A 16,594-nucleotide genomic window follows, 5' to 3' on the forward strand; every position below is an offset into this window, starting at 1 on the left:
CCTCCCTCTCTGTAACCGACCCCTTTAAAAACAAATGATCTAGTAACCCCTGTGTAGAACATCTGTGGGAGGGAAAAAAGAATGCTACACATTCAAACATATTCGATTCAATTAATGATTTCTAAAAAGCAAAATGATAATTATTGACTAATTTAACAAAAGTACGAAAACTTGAATCCTACAATTCTACAACCAACACCAGGGTGCGTCTTGTGGAGAAAAAGTCCAGGAGGCATGCGAGTCTGCGGTGAGCTAGACGGGACAGTAGGTCTCTCTCCTGGAACGCTCTGGTCCGTGTGCTGCTTCTGAGTGGAAGGAACTTGGCAGCAAAACATTCGCCACTCGCCCTATGTGTTACTTTTTTAACCACTCCAAAGGTGCCCCTGGTTATCCACAAAAAAGCAGATAAATGTTAATAAGTTCTGTAGTGAATGACATAAAACAAATCAATCTATGCATTAACCATTACATTTGACAAAAAAAAAGGTATGTTAGATTACATGAACCTCAGTTCAAGATTGAGTTGGTATTCATTATAAATCAGTGAGCTTTTAATACCTTGATTGAGGATATTACCTTCCTATTTCTTCATAAACTTCATATACAGAATGTAGTTTCCGTCTTTTTCCAAACTCCACTTCTTTCTCCTCCTCAATTTCATCTAGACCTAAAAAGGAAATTTAAATTTAATTTAAATTTACTTAAACACACTATTAGTTCCACATTCCACTACTGCTTCCACATTTCAAAATATGGAAACATATATATAGGATTTGTAAAGATAAAATGGAAGGAAATAATAAATCTCTACAACTCACCTGTATCAACACAGAGTTTAGCGTGGCAAGATGCTTGTCCTGCACTGTTGCTAGCTATGCACGTGTAGGTGCCACACTCCTCTGTTTGAGTATCCAGCAAAGTGAGAGAGCAACGCGCACTACTTTGGACTATTTCTGTGTACTCATTGGATGAGATTTCCTTGTCATCCTGCAGAAAACCAAATATGTGCATTCTACTGCAGTAAATACAAGTTAAGGTTTATTGTGTTTCCATCCCAAAATAAGTATATCAGTATGCATTGTTACTATTTTGTTCTTATAATACCTTAAACCATTGAATGTCTGGGGTGGGTTGGCCAGTAATAATCGCAGAGAACGTCACAGCCTGACCAGGCCGGACTGTCAGGTTTTCAATGGCCACTTGCACAGCTGGAGGCTCTATGAAAATAAATGATGGATTGACAAATTTCTCTGGTGATAATTTTTCACACAAATTGTTTAAAAACCACATACAGTCTTTACCTGTCAGCAGCTCCTCTGTGTTTGAGTAAAAGTGTTCCTCAGGATCCATGGGTCCCTCTAGCTGTGCTGCCTGGACCTGCCTCTCCACATCATCCTGTTCTTCAAGAGTGTGTTTATCTTCAACGCCAGCAGCAGGTCTTCAGAAGCACACATTTTGCCACAAGACATTAAAACGAGATTATCAATTCACCTGAATTTCACTGCCTTTATGTATAGTTTAAGTATACTGCATACATGCTGTACACTATGGTTCTTAAGCAATGTTTACAGCCCACAGACAACACAGAGTGTATGCAAACTCACAGTTCAGGGTATCCAGGCTTAAAGAGTATATGAAACAGGTTCTTCACAAAGGAACTGGACCAACCTTCTGATTGGGGCTCTATTTGAAAACAATTGGGCAGTCAAACTTACTCTATTTGATTTTACATACACTAACATTCAAAGGTTTGGAGTCAATATGATTTTTTAAAAAGAAATTAATACTTTTATTCAGCAAGGAAGCATTAAATTGATCAAAGGTTACATTTAAGACATTTACAATGTTAAAAAGTATTTCCACAGTATTTCAAATAAATGCTGTTCTTTTGATTAAAGAATCCTGAAAAAAATGCACCATGGTTTCCACAAAAAAAAAAACTGCAATGTTTAACACTGATAATAATAAGAAATGAGTAATACAAGTAAATAAATAATAAAACATAACTGTACTTTTATCAATAATACAACGGTTCTTTTATTAATAATGTAACTTAATAATGCAACCTAAAATAATTCTGTAATGTAAAAACTTACAGTTAAAAAACAGTTAATTAATCACTAAGATCTGTGGTGGAACAGTCATCTTCAAACAAGGAATGTAGAGGGATATTTGTTTGCAGTTCTTCTCTAAACTCAATTGTGAAATAACAAAATCACTTACCGTGAATATGGCAGGTATAAAAACAGCCTTTCCCAACCAGTGTTTTAAGTCACAGATCACATGTATAGACAGTCACATTGCCTCACAGGAAGTGCAAAGGGCCACTTGGCCCTATCTGCAGCAAGGCTTGAGTCTTGGCACATAACCAGCTTTGAAGATGGACATGGCATGTTAGCGGAGCATGCACTGACGAGGAAACCGTGAGAACATGTATATAAACAGATATGAGGAATGGACAAGGAGAAGAACAGAGACAGCGAGAAAGGAGAAAGGGAGAGGACCATACATGCAAAATGTTGGAGCATCTTTGTGAAGACACTTACATGATGATTTTGATCAGATCTTTAGTCTCCTGCTCTGTAACTAAAAAGGAAATGGGATGGAAAGTGTGGTGTTAACCAGGATATGGAAATGCACGTGACAGACCAGTGTTCAAAAGCTGCTTATGAACCACTTAAAGTATGTGGCATAAATGAAAACATATGACCACATAGGTATGATATAGTAAAGAATGCATTAAAATGTATGATATATGAAGTAGCAAGCAGTTTCATTTAAACTCAAATGAATTAAAGACAACTAAAATTAAACAAACCATACTGTTCAAAGTTTGGGGTCAGTAACACTAGTTTTTTATGGTTTTATTTATATATATATAAAAAGAAATTAATACTTTTGTTCAGCAAGGACAAATGTAAATGTCTTGACTGTTGACTTAATCAATATAATATTTGAAATAAATTGTGTTCCTTCTACTCATCAATGAATCCTGAAAAAAAGTAGCACTGTTTCCACAAAAGTATTAAGCAGCAAAACCATTTTCAACATTAATAATAAGAAATAAATAAATATAGCCTTGTTGAGAATAAGAGAATTCAAAAACATTTTAAAAATTCTTACCAACCTCAAACTTTTAAATAGTAGTGTATATGTACACTAAAAATGTTATATTATAATGTAAGTAGATGTTTCCAATGACATAATACAATGGATACGCCTCTATGACGATGGCCGATGATGTTTTTGATAGTTTGAGTGATCCCATCAAATGTTTGTTCCAGACCAAGAAGCTATTGAATATGGGAAACAGCACAGCATTATTAAACATATGATTTTACATATGATTCCATTCTACAGAGCTAGTTGTTAGAGTGAAATGGACATTTAGAAGATCTGGAGTTTCAGTGACGAAACATGAGGAATGGGTGGGAACGAGTGCAGTTGGAGGTGACTGTGGTATGTGCTCCTTCAAAGCCTACTGGTGCCCACCAGTTTTTAGTGGGCGAATGCATGCATTCTCTGCCTTAAATAGTAATTGCTGTTCACCTTCTCCTTCGTCCTACCTGGAGCTGGGGTAGTTTGTGATTGTTTTTGGGTGCTGACCGTCACAGCTAATGGTGCTGGAGGGCAGAGTTCAGCTTTACACTTGGCACTGCCCACTTCATTCAGTAGCTGTATCATAAATACAAAGAAAGAGTATTGGGATTCATATATGATACGAATAAGTCATTGAAAAGTAGTAAAAGACTCTGGTACCTCACACTGGTATTGACCCAGATCTGCCTCTTCCGCTGTCTTTATGGTGAGAGTGAGAATTCCTGTCTGGCCATCAGATTGAATCAGATGTTTCCTGGTGTTTTCAAGTTGAACGCCATCCTTAAACCACCTGTACATATAAATTGTGTAGGCTCTTTTATAACCATATACGCCATTACATTAATTTGAGTGGATGAAACCAGTTTTACCTTATGGACGGTAAAGGAGCAGATTGTGTGGAGCACTTGAACTGCATATCTTGTCCCTTTACAAGCACTGAGTTCTGTAGTCTTGTTGTGAAACTTGGAGGCACTTTGTGAAACAATGTTTTGGGGTCAGAAACATTTATTAATGTTTTTGATAGAAGCCTCTTATGCCCACAAAGGCTGCATTTATTTGATCAAAATACGATAAAAACAGTAATATTGTGAAATATTAAGTTTAAATAACTTTTTTTCTTTTAATATATTTTAAAATATAATCTATTCCTGTGATGGCAAAGCTGAATTTTCAGCATCATTACTTCAGTCTTACAGTCACATGATCCTTCAGAAATCATTCTAATATGCTGATTTGGTGCTCAAGAAACATGTCTTATTATTATTAATGTTGAAAGCTTTTTTTGCTGCTTAATACTTTTGTGGAAACAGTGATACATTTATTAAGATTTGTTTGATGAATTTTCAAAAGAATAGCATTTAAAAGTTTAAAAGAACAACATTTTTTTAAAGAGATCTTTTGTAACAATGAAAATGTTTTTGCTCTCATTTTTGATCAAATACTGCATCCCTGCTAAATAAAAGTATTCATTTCTTTAAAAATAAATCATACTGATCCCAAACTTTTGAACAGTAGTGCGTATGCAAGATATATGAATGTAAATATATGCAAAAACTAGAAAAGCATGGCAATAATAACCATTTCTCAAAAACATACCATCAATCATGATATTAGCCAGAGTGCTTGCGTTCCCTGCAGGATTGGTTGCATAACACATGTATTGACCTGAGTCCACCACTGTGACGCCAGTCAGTACAAGATAGCAAGCACCCAACTGTCCTTCTGATGTAATGTGATGTTCGTCATCCTTCACAGGATGACCATCTGAGGAAAGCACATCAGCAGAATCCATTTATAAATTAAATTTAAACTCCCCATATTTATACACACACATACATTATATCATTTACCTTTATACCACTTTATTGCTGGTTTTGGTGTGCCAGTGACCTTGCAGACCAGTTTTACAGTTTGTCCAAGCTTTGCTGGATAGTTAGTAAGATGTTGCTCAAAGCACGGGGCACCTGCAAATATAAACAAAGAGGTGCGGAAAAAATGCAATCATTTCAAGGTCAAAACTGATTTATTCATAAGTGTGCTCTCCTGTGTCCTAACTTACTCCAAGCGGGCTGTTTGCTGCGCTGCTGCAGGTCTCTCAGATCTTTGAGCCAAGAGAGGCGGAGGAGGATTGATCGAGCTTGCAGAATAATTTTTCTCAGCATTCCCCGGTGCTCATGCCAAAGACCAAATGACCTGTCATCTCCTTCCACTGTATCCTTTACATCAATATCACTCAACTGTGAAGAAAGCAAATGTATTTGGAATGGATGTGAAATGGACTGCAGTGATTAGCGCTGCCATGCTATACAAGATATTACATATGCAGTGTACTTTACATGAGTCTTCAATTGCAAGGTAAACTTGAAATTTAGCTCTGTTTTCATTGGGATAGCATGTAGAATAGACAGTAAAACTTCTTCACTACTAAAATGCTGTACTTGTAAATGTATAGCTGATTAAACCTTCATTTTATTCTTGAATATGTAGGCCTCAGTGTATGTGCCAAGTTCTCTCTTTGGCTTGCAGAATACAATACAATCTTTAAAGAGAAAGACGTGGCGGTGATGTCCTCTCTGAGAGACTTTGACCTCAGGAATCTCCTCCCATACTGTAAAATGGCCCTAGAAAAAACAACACATAACACTATCATTAGCAGAATGACACCTTCCAATTCTTACTCACACTTGTCATCTTGTCAACCTGCAAACAAAGAGGTTCCAAATATGATGAGGCAGTACCTGTCTAATGGGTTCTCCAAGCCCCTTGAGAGGTGCTGGGTAATTCTCAATCATGGAAAGATGATGCAAGTTCTCTGCACGCCAAGGCAAGCTGGAAACCATGGCAAAGGCATCCTCTAACAGGCAACAGTTCTGTTCGCTCTTTGCTTTGTTCCTGATAAGCTCCTAAAAAGACAAAAATGGAAGAGATTTACATGCTGTATTGAAAGCAATAATTATGGCTGATCTTTTTTGCTGTGTTTATACACACACTACCATTCAAAGGTTTGGGGTCAGTAAGAATTTTTTTTTTATTAACAGTAACATTTATCAAGCGTAGCGTTAGTTCTGGCAGGTCACGTTAGTCAAGCTCGCATTAGCTGACCCTCAGCTTATCCACATCTACCAGGAATACGACGCCTATCACCGTATTCATATATAAGCTCCTTCAGTATTACCAGCTGCTATTGCGTTTCTCAGGAGCTAATTACCCTCCTCCATCCCCAGCTCCTCCTCTCGCCCAGTCAGGATTTGACATTCGGATTCCCCTTGAATCAGAATAATTATCGAATAATGTTGTACTTTAAAATCTTGAATGAAATATATTTGCAAATTTTCATGTTGGTTCTGTTCTGTTTACCCTAAGGGGGATTATTGCTGCTCTCCCTGCTCTTATCCATGCTAGGCTGCATGGATGCGCAGGGAGTTCACGCCCAGAACGGAACCATACAGCCAATCCAAACTGTGTGCTAATTGTCAATCATATTTGACGGTAGTGGTCCTGACAGAAATAATGTTACTAACGATTTCTATTTCATATAAATACTTCTCTTTTGAATGTTGCGTTCATAAATATATTTGTGGAAAACACACCTTTTAGGATTCTTTACGTACCATCACTGTTTTCAACATTGATAATAACTAGTGCAAAAGTTTTTGTGTGCAAAATCAGTTTTTGTGTGTGTTTTTAGTAATTGTTGGTTTGGTGTATTTGAGTTTGTTACAATTGTTACTCATTGTTCCAATTGAACAGCAAAAGTTCAGTGACATTTTTATTTGTGCATGGTAGAAAGCAAATACTGATACTGACATAATGACATACAATAAATGTGGAACATTGAACTACACGATTTAAGTTTGAAATCCATAGGAATAACGGTTCAAGAGATATGCGAATAACACACACACACACACACACAGACAGAAAGACGTTCCCGTAATTTATAGATCTATCTATCTATAAATTACAGAAACGTCTGTCTGTCTGTCTGTGTGTGTGTGTGTCTGTTAACCACATATCTCTCGAACCGTTAGTCTGATGGATTTCAAATTCGACAGGTGTCCTGCCAAAGGCACGAGTAAGTGCAGTGCCAAGTTTGACGTTGTTTGGATGAGAAATGCAAAATATATTGTTAAATATATAATTTTTAAAAGGTTGTGGTTTAAAAATAAACAGTCTGACATTAGAGGGTTGCATCGGTCAAAGAAGCCCCAAAAAGGTTGTGGTTTAAAAATAAACACTGTCAGCTACACTGTTTAATTGTGAATATTATAGTTTGGTTCCAAAACGTGATAAATCCATTTTGATTAATTTGAGTAAAAATGTGTTTTCTTTACCAAGAAAGTGGCAAGATGAACCACTATTTTCTGTTTTAAACTTTCACATAGCATCTTTACACTGTAAAAAATTATCGTGATTTTAACGGTAAAAGACTGTAAAAATGCTACAGTGCAAAACTGTTAATTGGTTAACAGAAAGTTTCCTTACTATAAACGGTAAATAACTGTGATAGATCTAACGGTACATTTGATGCAATTTTACTGTAAAATACCGTTAAATTTACAGTTTTTGAAAGTGAAAAGAACAACTCATTGTACAACTGCATGACACTTCACATTTGATTTATTTTTGTTGAAATAACAATGTTTCTTCTTAGTTTTATTAGTTCTTTTCTAATCAGTTATGTACATTAGGGTTTTATGTTACATTTAATGTTGTTAAATTAATGTTTATTGCATTTTTAAAATGTCATGTGTGTTACCATGATGGTGTTTAATATTTGTGCGAATAATACTGTGCAGCTTCAATATAATAGTATTAACTTTCTTGTGGAAGATTGCTTGTGATGATTTATCATGTGACGCTCTTCACTGCTGTGATGATTGTTGGTTGTCAGTGTATTACAGGTACAAAACAGATATTGATACTTCAATAGGATGGTAAATTATCATTATATCAGATAATGAATTACGGTTTATTACTGTAAATTTTAAGTAAAGTCTGTAAAACCAAAAACGTTGATACTGTATTTTTGACGGTAAAGTTCTGGTAACCACAGCTGCCAGTTTTTTTCCATAAAAACAACGGTATTTTTTTTTACAGTGTAGGTTATAATAACGTAAAAAATTCAAATCCAGATTTTGATTTTCAAAGATTTATTATAAAAACGGATTGTTTTTTCCAAAAATGCAATAAATTCATGACACTTTTTTTTTCAAAATGCAATTAATCCATTGAATCTATATAAAAGTTATTTTTTATCATATTGAAACTGTTGAAATCAGCCATCGCTAAGAAATATCTTCTGATCTTTTTTGACGGCGATCAGCTCACAAAAACTGATTTTGCACGGGCACTTTGCACTGCTCCCTGCAGAATCGACGTGCTTATTCATTTGTGGATGTAAACTGAATCTATAAGTCAGCTATGCTGTTTACTTCTGAATATTATATTTAACTCTGGTGCGCTTAACGTTATCGCTACTGTGTAAATGCTATTCACCAACTAAACATATCCTTTTCAATGCGTTCACAGTCTCTTTCACGGGCATCATTTGTAGTTGCCTATGCACTGCACTTGCCAGTTCACTGTGTGCTTTCTACCATGCACAAATAAAAATGTCACTGAACTTTTGCTGTACAATTGTAACAATGTGCACTCAAACACACCAAACCAACAATTACTAAAAACACACACACAAACACTGATTTTGCACGGGCACTTTGCACTGCTCCCTGAATCGACGCGCTTATTCATTTGGATGTTAAAGCTATAGGGTATACGATTTCAAAGATTGTTCATTATTAATATCCTCGTTTAGATGCTGGTTATGGTTATATAGTACAATCCTAACAATAGGAATAGAAAAAAGAATGAAAAAAATCCATTCACTCTATTGGCTGTACAGCCGCAGAGAAGTTGAACAATGTAAGCTGTCCGGCCGGACAGCTTACATTGGTCAACTGCTCTCATCCAATCACCAGCTTCACTTGAAACTCCGCCTGGCGCTCGCGTCTCCACCGCACCCGCCCCCCTCCTGCGTCATGAAATTGCGCGCGTAAGCAGCTGACAGTCTATGGTAGCTAGCTAAGTAGCATATCAGCAATGGATAATAAAAAAAAAGACAGCATCAAGTGTCCCCTGCTTGTCCCTACAGTAAAGTTAGGACGAAAGAGAAAGTCATTAGAGGAACGAGCAGAGATTAAAAAAAAAAGTGAATAACGCCGAACTTTGAGTAGGATAAATATATGGACCCTCCACCATTGACCGTTGGAGGAAGCTTCAGGAAGATCTGGGACTAAAGACCGACGCTGACACGGCTGACTTTTTGTTGAGCAGGTAAACATTTATTTATACTTTTATGGTGTGACGTGTTACATAAATAGCTTTTTATCAGTTTGACAACTTGCTCATGCTGTCGGTCGGCATTGGAATGTTAGCCGTTTAGCATCGCCTATCACGGGTCAAAGTAATTATATTTCTTGAAGTCCTTGAATATATTTCAGTAGGCCTAGCGGGTTTCTGTTCGAGCCGATCGAAATTTGAACAAGATGCGCTGTGTGCTGCAATAACAATTACTGAAAACCTTAGCAATACTAGATTATACTAATGGTGGTGGGGAGTTTAGAACATTTCATGTGTTGCTAATCTTGCGTTGACGTGAACTCAAACGTGACATTGAATTGTTGATGAAGCAACTAAGTTCAAGTGTCTAAAGGCAATTTTACATATGTGTCATTATAGCGAGGTCATTAGATTGAACATTACATGAACTGACATTACATCTCAGTTCCGATGTTTACTACCGATGATCACAGCTTGACTGAGTGACGTAGTTCAGTTCGTTTCCCGGTGGGAGGGATCAGGTAGCACAGACGGGAGGGGTGTGTGCAAGGGGGTAATCCATCGACCGGAAGTTGAAGCCGGCCGGGTGCCGCCATGTTGTAGCAGAACTTCACTTGCGTTAGCATTTCCATTGACTCCCAGTCATTTTGGCGTCACTTTGACAGCGAATAACTTTACATCTGAGGCATTTAAAGACTCCATTTGTCCATTATTTATTTCTAAAGAAACATGACAATGTATAAAGGGCTCCATTACCTTCTATGTTACATTATGGCCCCGTAGAAACAGATTTAGTAAAAATAGGCTAACGATTGCGTCATAACCACTCGACTCTCTGTCGCGCTGTACAGAAATTACCGTACAGACAGGAGGAGAAGCTCGCAGGCAATCGGGGGGACGTCCCGTCAAGGGAGAAGCCCATAGATAATGAGTCCATAAAAGCAACGGAATACTTACTCCTGCTCACTCACGCCAAAGCACTCTTTGCTCAAGTTCCCCGTCTCTGCAAGATTAACGTTGGCAATTTTCACGCACAGCTACTAGAAGATTAACGTCTGTCAGACAGGTTGCTCACGTCATCAAGCTTAGTTTGAGTCGGTCTGAGTCTGCGCGTCAGGAACGGAAGTTCTCAAAAATCGCTAAAAGTGGGCTTCAACTGTCTCAACTGAGTTCCAATGAGATCGCTCTGTCCATTTCTTTTACTGTCTATGGGTGTGTGTGTGTGTGGAGGGGCGGGATGCGTTTTTTAAAAATTCAGGCTTTCTCGACCGATTTTCAAAATCGCATACCATAGCTTTAAAGTAGATTTAGCATTGTTTGTAATTTCTTGTTGACTCAATAATAAACTGCAATTTCAGAGTTGGATCTGTTTGTTTGTGTTTCATATTAATATAACATTATATGTAAAACGTCCAACTGTTTACGAATTAAAATCCGGACTTACTGTGATGCATGTATGAATTATCATGTTAGACTAAGTTAGTAATGTAATAGCCTCTATAGAGCCCGAATTTGCTTTTATATAAGTTAACCTTGTTTACGTTACTTTACGACCTGCAACATATCATGACTGCACACATATAACGTTACTTTACTGTAAATCAAAGATTTGACGATGGATTATGTGGGAAGCCTTAGTACCTCCGACCGTGGCGATTATATTAAAAAACGTACTCTCAGCAATGGTGAGATCTTGCCAGATCCCTACGCAATACCTGATGATCTTTGGATTGTGGATGACAAGAAGTGGCCAGCAATTGTATGGCCTGATATATATAATTATCTAATTCAGACACCAAGTGTGTATACAAGAGAAATGATTAGAGCGTACAAATCCCTTGATGCATACAACTACGTGCTATGTGGTCATGTGCAGCTAGTCAAATACTTTGATGCTGCACCGGATTTTTGCGTGTTGAGGTCAGATGTGCTCCCTAGTCAAAGGCAAGGCATTAAAGCCAAACCTTGTGATGCCTTGAACATCTGGCACCCAGCACTGGCTCGGTTGGTACAATTGACCACGCAACAACTCCTTGGCATTTTGACTAGCTACAACACCACTACTATGCTACTAGCCTAAACCCTTTACTCCGGTATGAAGACCGCGGGTCTTTTGCCCCCTGGTTGCGTGCGCAAGCAGTGATGACGTCGCCGAGAAATCCATGTAGGCTATATTGCACACTGTAAACACAATCAAAGCTTTAAAAAAACATGAAGAACGGGACCTTTAAGTCTAAAATCCAAATAAATCAAATAGGATCGACTCAGAAACGAGTCAATGAATGCACGCGTGTCACCTGATCCACAAATGCACATCTTACTTGTTGCATGCACAAATTCTGGCCAACATTATTACAAAATCGAGGTTTTGTATTAAAAACTATGTCTCTATTTGTACAAAATGCTGCACATTCATGTGATTTTGGATTTTGCACACACAAGTTGTATTGTATTAGTTTAAATGTAGTGACGCACATACATTTGTGAATTTGTCATATAGATGGGTAGTTGTGCACACATTATAATTAGCACCAGGCCTATTCATTTGTAGTTGTTTGTGTGTGGGTTGTGAAATGCTTAAAACCGTGAAAAGAAAGTCTCAAAATCCAAATGAATCAAATGAGATCGACTCAGAAAAGACGTCAATGAATGCACGCGTGTCACCTGATCCACACATGCACATCTTCTGTGTTGCATGTGCAAATTATGATACACTAATACAAAGGAAAACATTTGTATTCACAAAATTGTCTCTATTTGTACAAATTGCTTTACATTCATTCAATTTTGAATTTTGCACATGCAAGTTGAAAGGCATGGATAAAACATTTCTGCAACATGTATCAAGTTCATTGAAAAGTGTGCTTGCACGTCTTAATCATTTTGATACTATATTCATCCCATAGTCGCCAGCCTAAGTCAGCTATGCTGTTTACTTCTGAATATTATATTTCATTCTGGTGCGCTTAACGTTATCGCTACTGTGTAACAGTGGCGTAGCCACGAGGGGGCCTAGGTGGGCCTAGGTCCCCTCATTTACATGTCCGGCCCTCAGATTTCTGATTGCTTAAAAAAGAAACGGAGGCGCCGGCGCGTGAACTGGAGCTCGTCTCATAAATGAACCGAAACTCAGCGTATAAGGTAGCCTACTCGCCTCACATGTCTACTTTTAAACAGAACAATTCAAAACGAAAGAAAACAGACTACAGACTGCTCTCTGCTTATGAAATCCTAATGAAATGTGCATTTCTCTCTGGCGCGTTCACTACTGAACATCGCGAGTCAGCATCGTCAACTTCATCTTAGACGACAAAGAAAACCCTTACGAAAATATACTGCAATATACTAGAATTTATATTGCAATACATTAGAAAATATATTTCAATATATCAGAAACTTCCTCATATATTTGAAAATATATAACAATATATGGATGGACAACCTATTGCTATATATTGATTCATATATTAAAATACATTGATATACAAACAAAACTTTATTACATTAATTGCATGTATGTTTATTGAAACTAGGGATGGGCATTTTTCAAAAATATTGCATTCGAATATTCGGGCTCATAAAAATCGAATATTCGAATATTCGTTTATTTAAATGACGTTTAACGAAAAAGACGTTATTTTTTAAGTTTAATTTTTTTTTACGTTTTTGTCACCATTTCTGAACAAGCTTACAAATAGGCAATATACACAACAAGCTTACAATATATGTTAAAGTTTTCTTTTAGTTGAAAACATTAAACAGTAGCCTAGTAGCCTAGGCCTATGTCTAAACAAAAAATATAAAAAACAAAAGCATTAATAAAAGCATGCTCAAGCAGCGCGAACGGGGAAAAAACGCCCAATAAAGCAGATTGCGCCAGATATCGTACAGAACGTACACACACACTCGAGTCAGCATGATTATCGTGTTTGTATTGTTTCATGTTTATATTGAGAAAAACAATATCCACATGCAGGGGCGCCGCCAGCAATTTATGCTCGAGTGAGAAAAGGCGCTTTGCTGACAGACGCTTCAGAGACACAAAGATAACGGTGTTCTAAGTTTCTAACAGCACTTTGCGTTTTCTGTTCTTAAACCTGTCTCCCTCAACGAAACTTAAAGGAAGTATATGTCTCAATCATTTTGCTAAATTATCATTTCGGATCACGCGGGGACGGGGTCCAGCTGCACTTACCTGCAGTCGTGATGCAGGATGGACAGCTATCTGTCTATTCCTCATTCGACTGTTTGGATTTCATGTGATTTCTCATTGTGGTGATGATATTATAACTCAGATTAATTAATTAATTTGATCAAAAGTAATTCCATTTAGTAAGATCATTTTCAAGTAATTCCAAACTTCGCGAGGCAGACGACCACATTATGTGATCAAATACACACAACTTGTTAACACACTCCACAGCGCCACCCAGTGCATGTAATTATAACTGCGAGCTAGTGCTTGGGATTTATCATGGATTCACTGCATTTACGGCCAGCAAAGCAACGTAGTAAAATTCGAATAGTATTTTATTTTTCGAATAATAATTACAGATCGAAAATTTGAATATTCGTGCACATCCCTAATTGAAACAAAGTATTTTTTTTTTTTATGAGTTAAGTAAGCTCATGCATAGGTTTACAGAAAGGTTGATTAACAATAGTCCAAATCAAATTTTTGCATGTTATATTTTACATTATAAAGCCATATGGATGGACCATATATGGCTATGTATTGATTCATATATTGTAAAATGTAGATGAGAGTATTATAAATTAAATTATCATTAACAGCAGCAATTACAAAAAAAATGTAGTCCACTTTTTTATTCCCCCACATGGTAAATTATTTCATATTTACCATGTATACAATATATAATATGATAATTATATATAAAGAGAATGTAATATAACTCAATATATTTTTCAACATATTTAAGACATGTTTGCATATATATCTGATTATATTATCTGGTACATTGAGGTATATTAGCTCATATAATTTTACATATATATTTTCGCATATATACAATGCCTCTTCCAATATATCATTTCATATAATATGGGACATATTTTAATATACCTAACAATTTATTAAATAGTATAATAATATGTATTTATTCAATATATGAAAACGGCAATAATTGCAGTATTGTCCCATACATTGCAATATATTATTGCATAAATATAATATATTATTATATAATATGATATATTACTATGTAAATTTCACAATATATGGAGACACATGAAATATATTGTCACATAATATATTGAGAAATATATTTTTGTTGCGTAAGGGAACACTTGTTTATTAATAAACAATTCAAATATCTCCTTGCTATTTTTGACATATTCATAATCATTACTTTTGCCGGTTCTTTGTGACAGCTTTTAGGTGCTTTATTGGCAGCGCCACCCTTACATGTTACATGAGTCGCCACCGCATCATGGCACCCACCAGAATAGGTCTGTATATATAAAATTCTGGCTATATATACATATATGTATATGTATAAGTATATGTTGCCCCCTCATTTAAAAACGGGACTCCCCAAAAATAAAATTCTGGCTATGCCTCTGCTGTGTAATAGTAGCCTATGCTATTCACCAACTAAACACATCCTATTCAATGCGTTCACATTCTCTTTCACGAGCATCATTTGTAGCCTATTCACAAACTGTTTGCTCAAGCATAGCGTTTTCTCGGAGTTCACTTTGTGCTTTCTACCATGCACAAATAAAAATGTCACTGATCTTTTGCTGTGTAATTGTAACAATGAGCACTCCAATACACCAAACCAACAATTACTAAAAACACACACAAAAACTGTTTTTGCACTGGCAAAATGTCTGTATGTCTGTCTGTGTGTGTGTCTGTTATTCGCATCTCTCGAACCGTTAGTCCGATGAATTTCAAACTTGACAGATGTCTTGCTACGGGCACGAGTAAGTGCAGTGCCAAGTTTGACGTTGTTTGGTTTAGAAATGCAAAAGATATCGTTAAAAATATCAGTAAAAGAAGCACTTAGAAGGTTGTGGTTTAAAAATAAACATTCTGACATTAGAGTTGTATCGGTCAAAGAAGCCCCAAGAAGGTTGTGGTTTAAAAATAAACATTCTGACATTAGAGAGTTGTATCGGTCAAAGAAGCCCCAAGAAGGTTGTGGTTTAAAAATAAACATTCTGACATTAGAGAGTTGTATCGGTCAAAGAAGCCCCAAGAAGGTTGTGGTTTAAAAATAAACATTCTGATACACTGTTTACTTCTGAATATTATATTTTATTCACAGCCATCATTTGTAGTAACCTAGCATGCTCCCTGAATTCAATGCGTTCACAGTCTCTTTCACGGGCACCAAATCAACAATTACTAAAAACACACACAAAAACTGATTTTGCGCGGGCATTTTGCACTAGTATGTTAAATTAAAAGATTTTTATTTATTTTTAAAGATTATTTTTGGCCATTTTTAGGCCTTTATTGACAGGACAGCTGAACACGTGAAAGGGGAGAGAGAGGGGGGGATGACATGCAGCAAAGGGCCAAAGGTCAGGGTCAAACCCAGGCCCGGTGCACCGAAGAGTACACCTCTACACATGAGCGCACGCTCCAGCATCTGAGCGATCCCTTATCAACATCAAATCTCTAAACTAACCTGCAGCTGATGGCACAGTGAATGAACCACGGTCATGGATTGAAGAGTTGAGATTGTTCTTGATATTTAAAAAATAACTCTTTAATCCTTTGATTGGTTCATACTTTGTGTAAACAATATCCATGAAAGCCGTCTGAAATTCTGGATCATCACACGGGCTAGGAACAGAAACAAGAAGACTCCCTGCACAGTATTTATTGTCCTTATTTTCCAAATAACAAGACATGGAACTAGAAAAACATTCTCTGCATTGTTCCGTTCTATACACATCTGAATTGATCTTGTAGGTCTTGTATTTCTCCAGCAAATGATCCAGTTGCCGTAAATACACATTGATTGCAGCTTTGATTTCATGAACACAGTCTGATGAAGGTTTACCAGCCTGAATATCCAGTCGAGCCTAATGGATCAACATCTGGACGTGGAAGGCGGCTCCGTTGACCCAGATCTTGAACCCACGGCTGCTCATCTGTCCGTCATACAGCAGGGAGTTT

General features: G+C 36.8%; 1 protein-coding gene across 1 annotated transcript in view; it reads right to left on the reverse strand.

Annotated features, from left to right (window-relative positions):
• Nucleotides 1–16,594, reverse strand: part of obscna (obscurin, cytoskeletal calmodulin and titin-interacting RhoGEF a) — a 70,656-nt gene that overhangs the window by 7,445 nt on the left and 46,617 nt on the right. Inside the window, exons 50-64 of the mRNA XM_056252258.1 lie at nucleotides 5,838–6,002; nucleotides 5,562–5,720; nucleotides 5,159–5,336; nucleotides 4,950–5,063; nucleotides 4,696–4,863; nucleotides 3,969–4,071; nucleotides 3,760–3,889; nucleotides 3,567–3,675; nucleotides 1,605–1,683; nucleotides 1,302–1,438; nucleotides 1,105–1,217; nucleotides 819–987; nucleotides 577–667; nucleotides 183–383; nucleotides 2–62 (exon numbers count right to left, since the gene is read on the reverse strand). Of these exons, the coding sequence (XP_056108233.1) occupies nucleotides 2–62; nucleotides 183–383; nucleotides 577–667; nucleotides 819–987; nucleotides 1,105–1,217; nucleotides 1,302–1,438; nucleotides 1,605–1,683; nucleotides 3,567–3,675; nucleotides 3,760–3,889; nucleotides 3,969–4,071; nucleotides 4,696–4,863; nucleotides 4,950–5,063; nucleotides 5,159–5,336; nucleotides 5,562–5,720; nucleotides 5,838–6,002 (1,977 nt within the window). The remainder of the gene's footprint in view (nucleotide 1; nucleotides 63–182; nucleotides 384–576; nucleotides 668–818; nucleotides 988–1,104; nucleotides 1,218–1,301; nucleotides 1,439–1,604; nucleotides 1,684–3,566; nucleotides 3,676–3,759; nucleotides 3,890–3,968; nucleotides 4,072–4,695; nucleotides 4,864–4,949; nucleotides 5,064–5,158; nucleotides 5,337–5,561; nucleotides 5,721–5,837; nucleotides 6,003–16,594) is intronic.

Source organism: Rhinichthys klamathensis, unplaced genomic scaffold (genome assembly GCF_029890125.1).
Source record: "Rhinichthys klamathensis goyatoka isolate OS25496 unplaced genomic scaffold, OSU_Roscu_1.1 h1tg000094l_1, whole genome shotgun sequence".
NCBI classification, from domain to species: domain Eukaryota; kingdom Metazoa; phylum Chordata; class Actinopteri; order Cypriniformes; family Leuciscidae; genus Rhinichthys; species Rhinichthys klamathensis.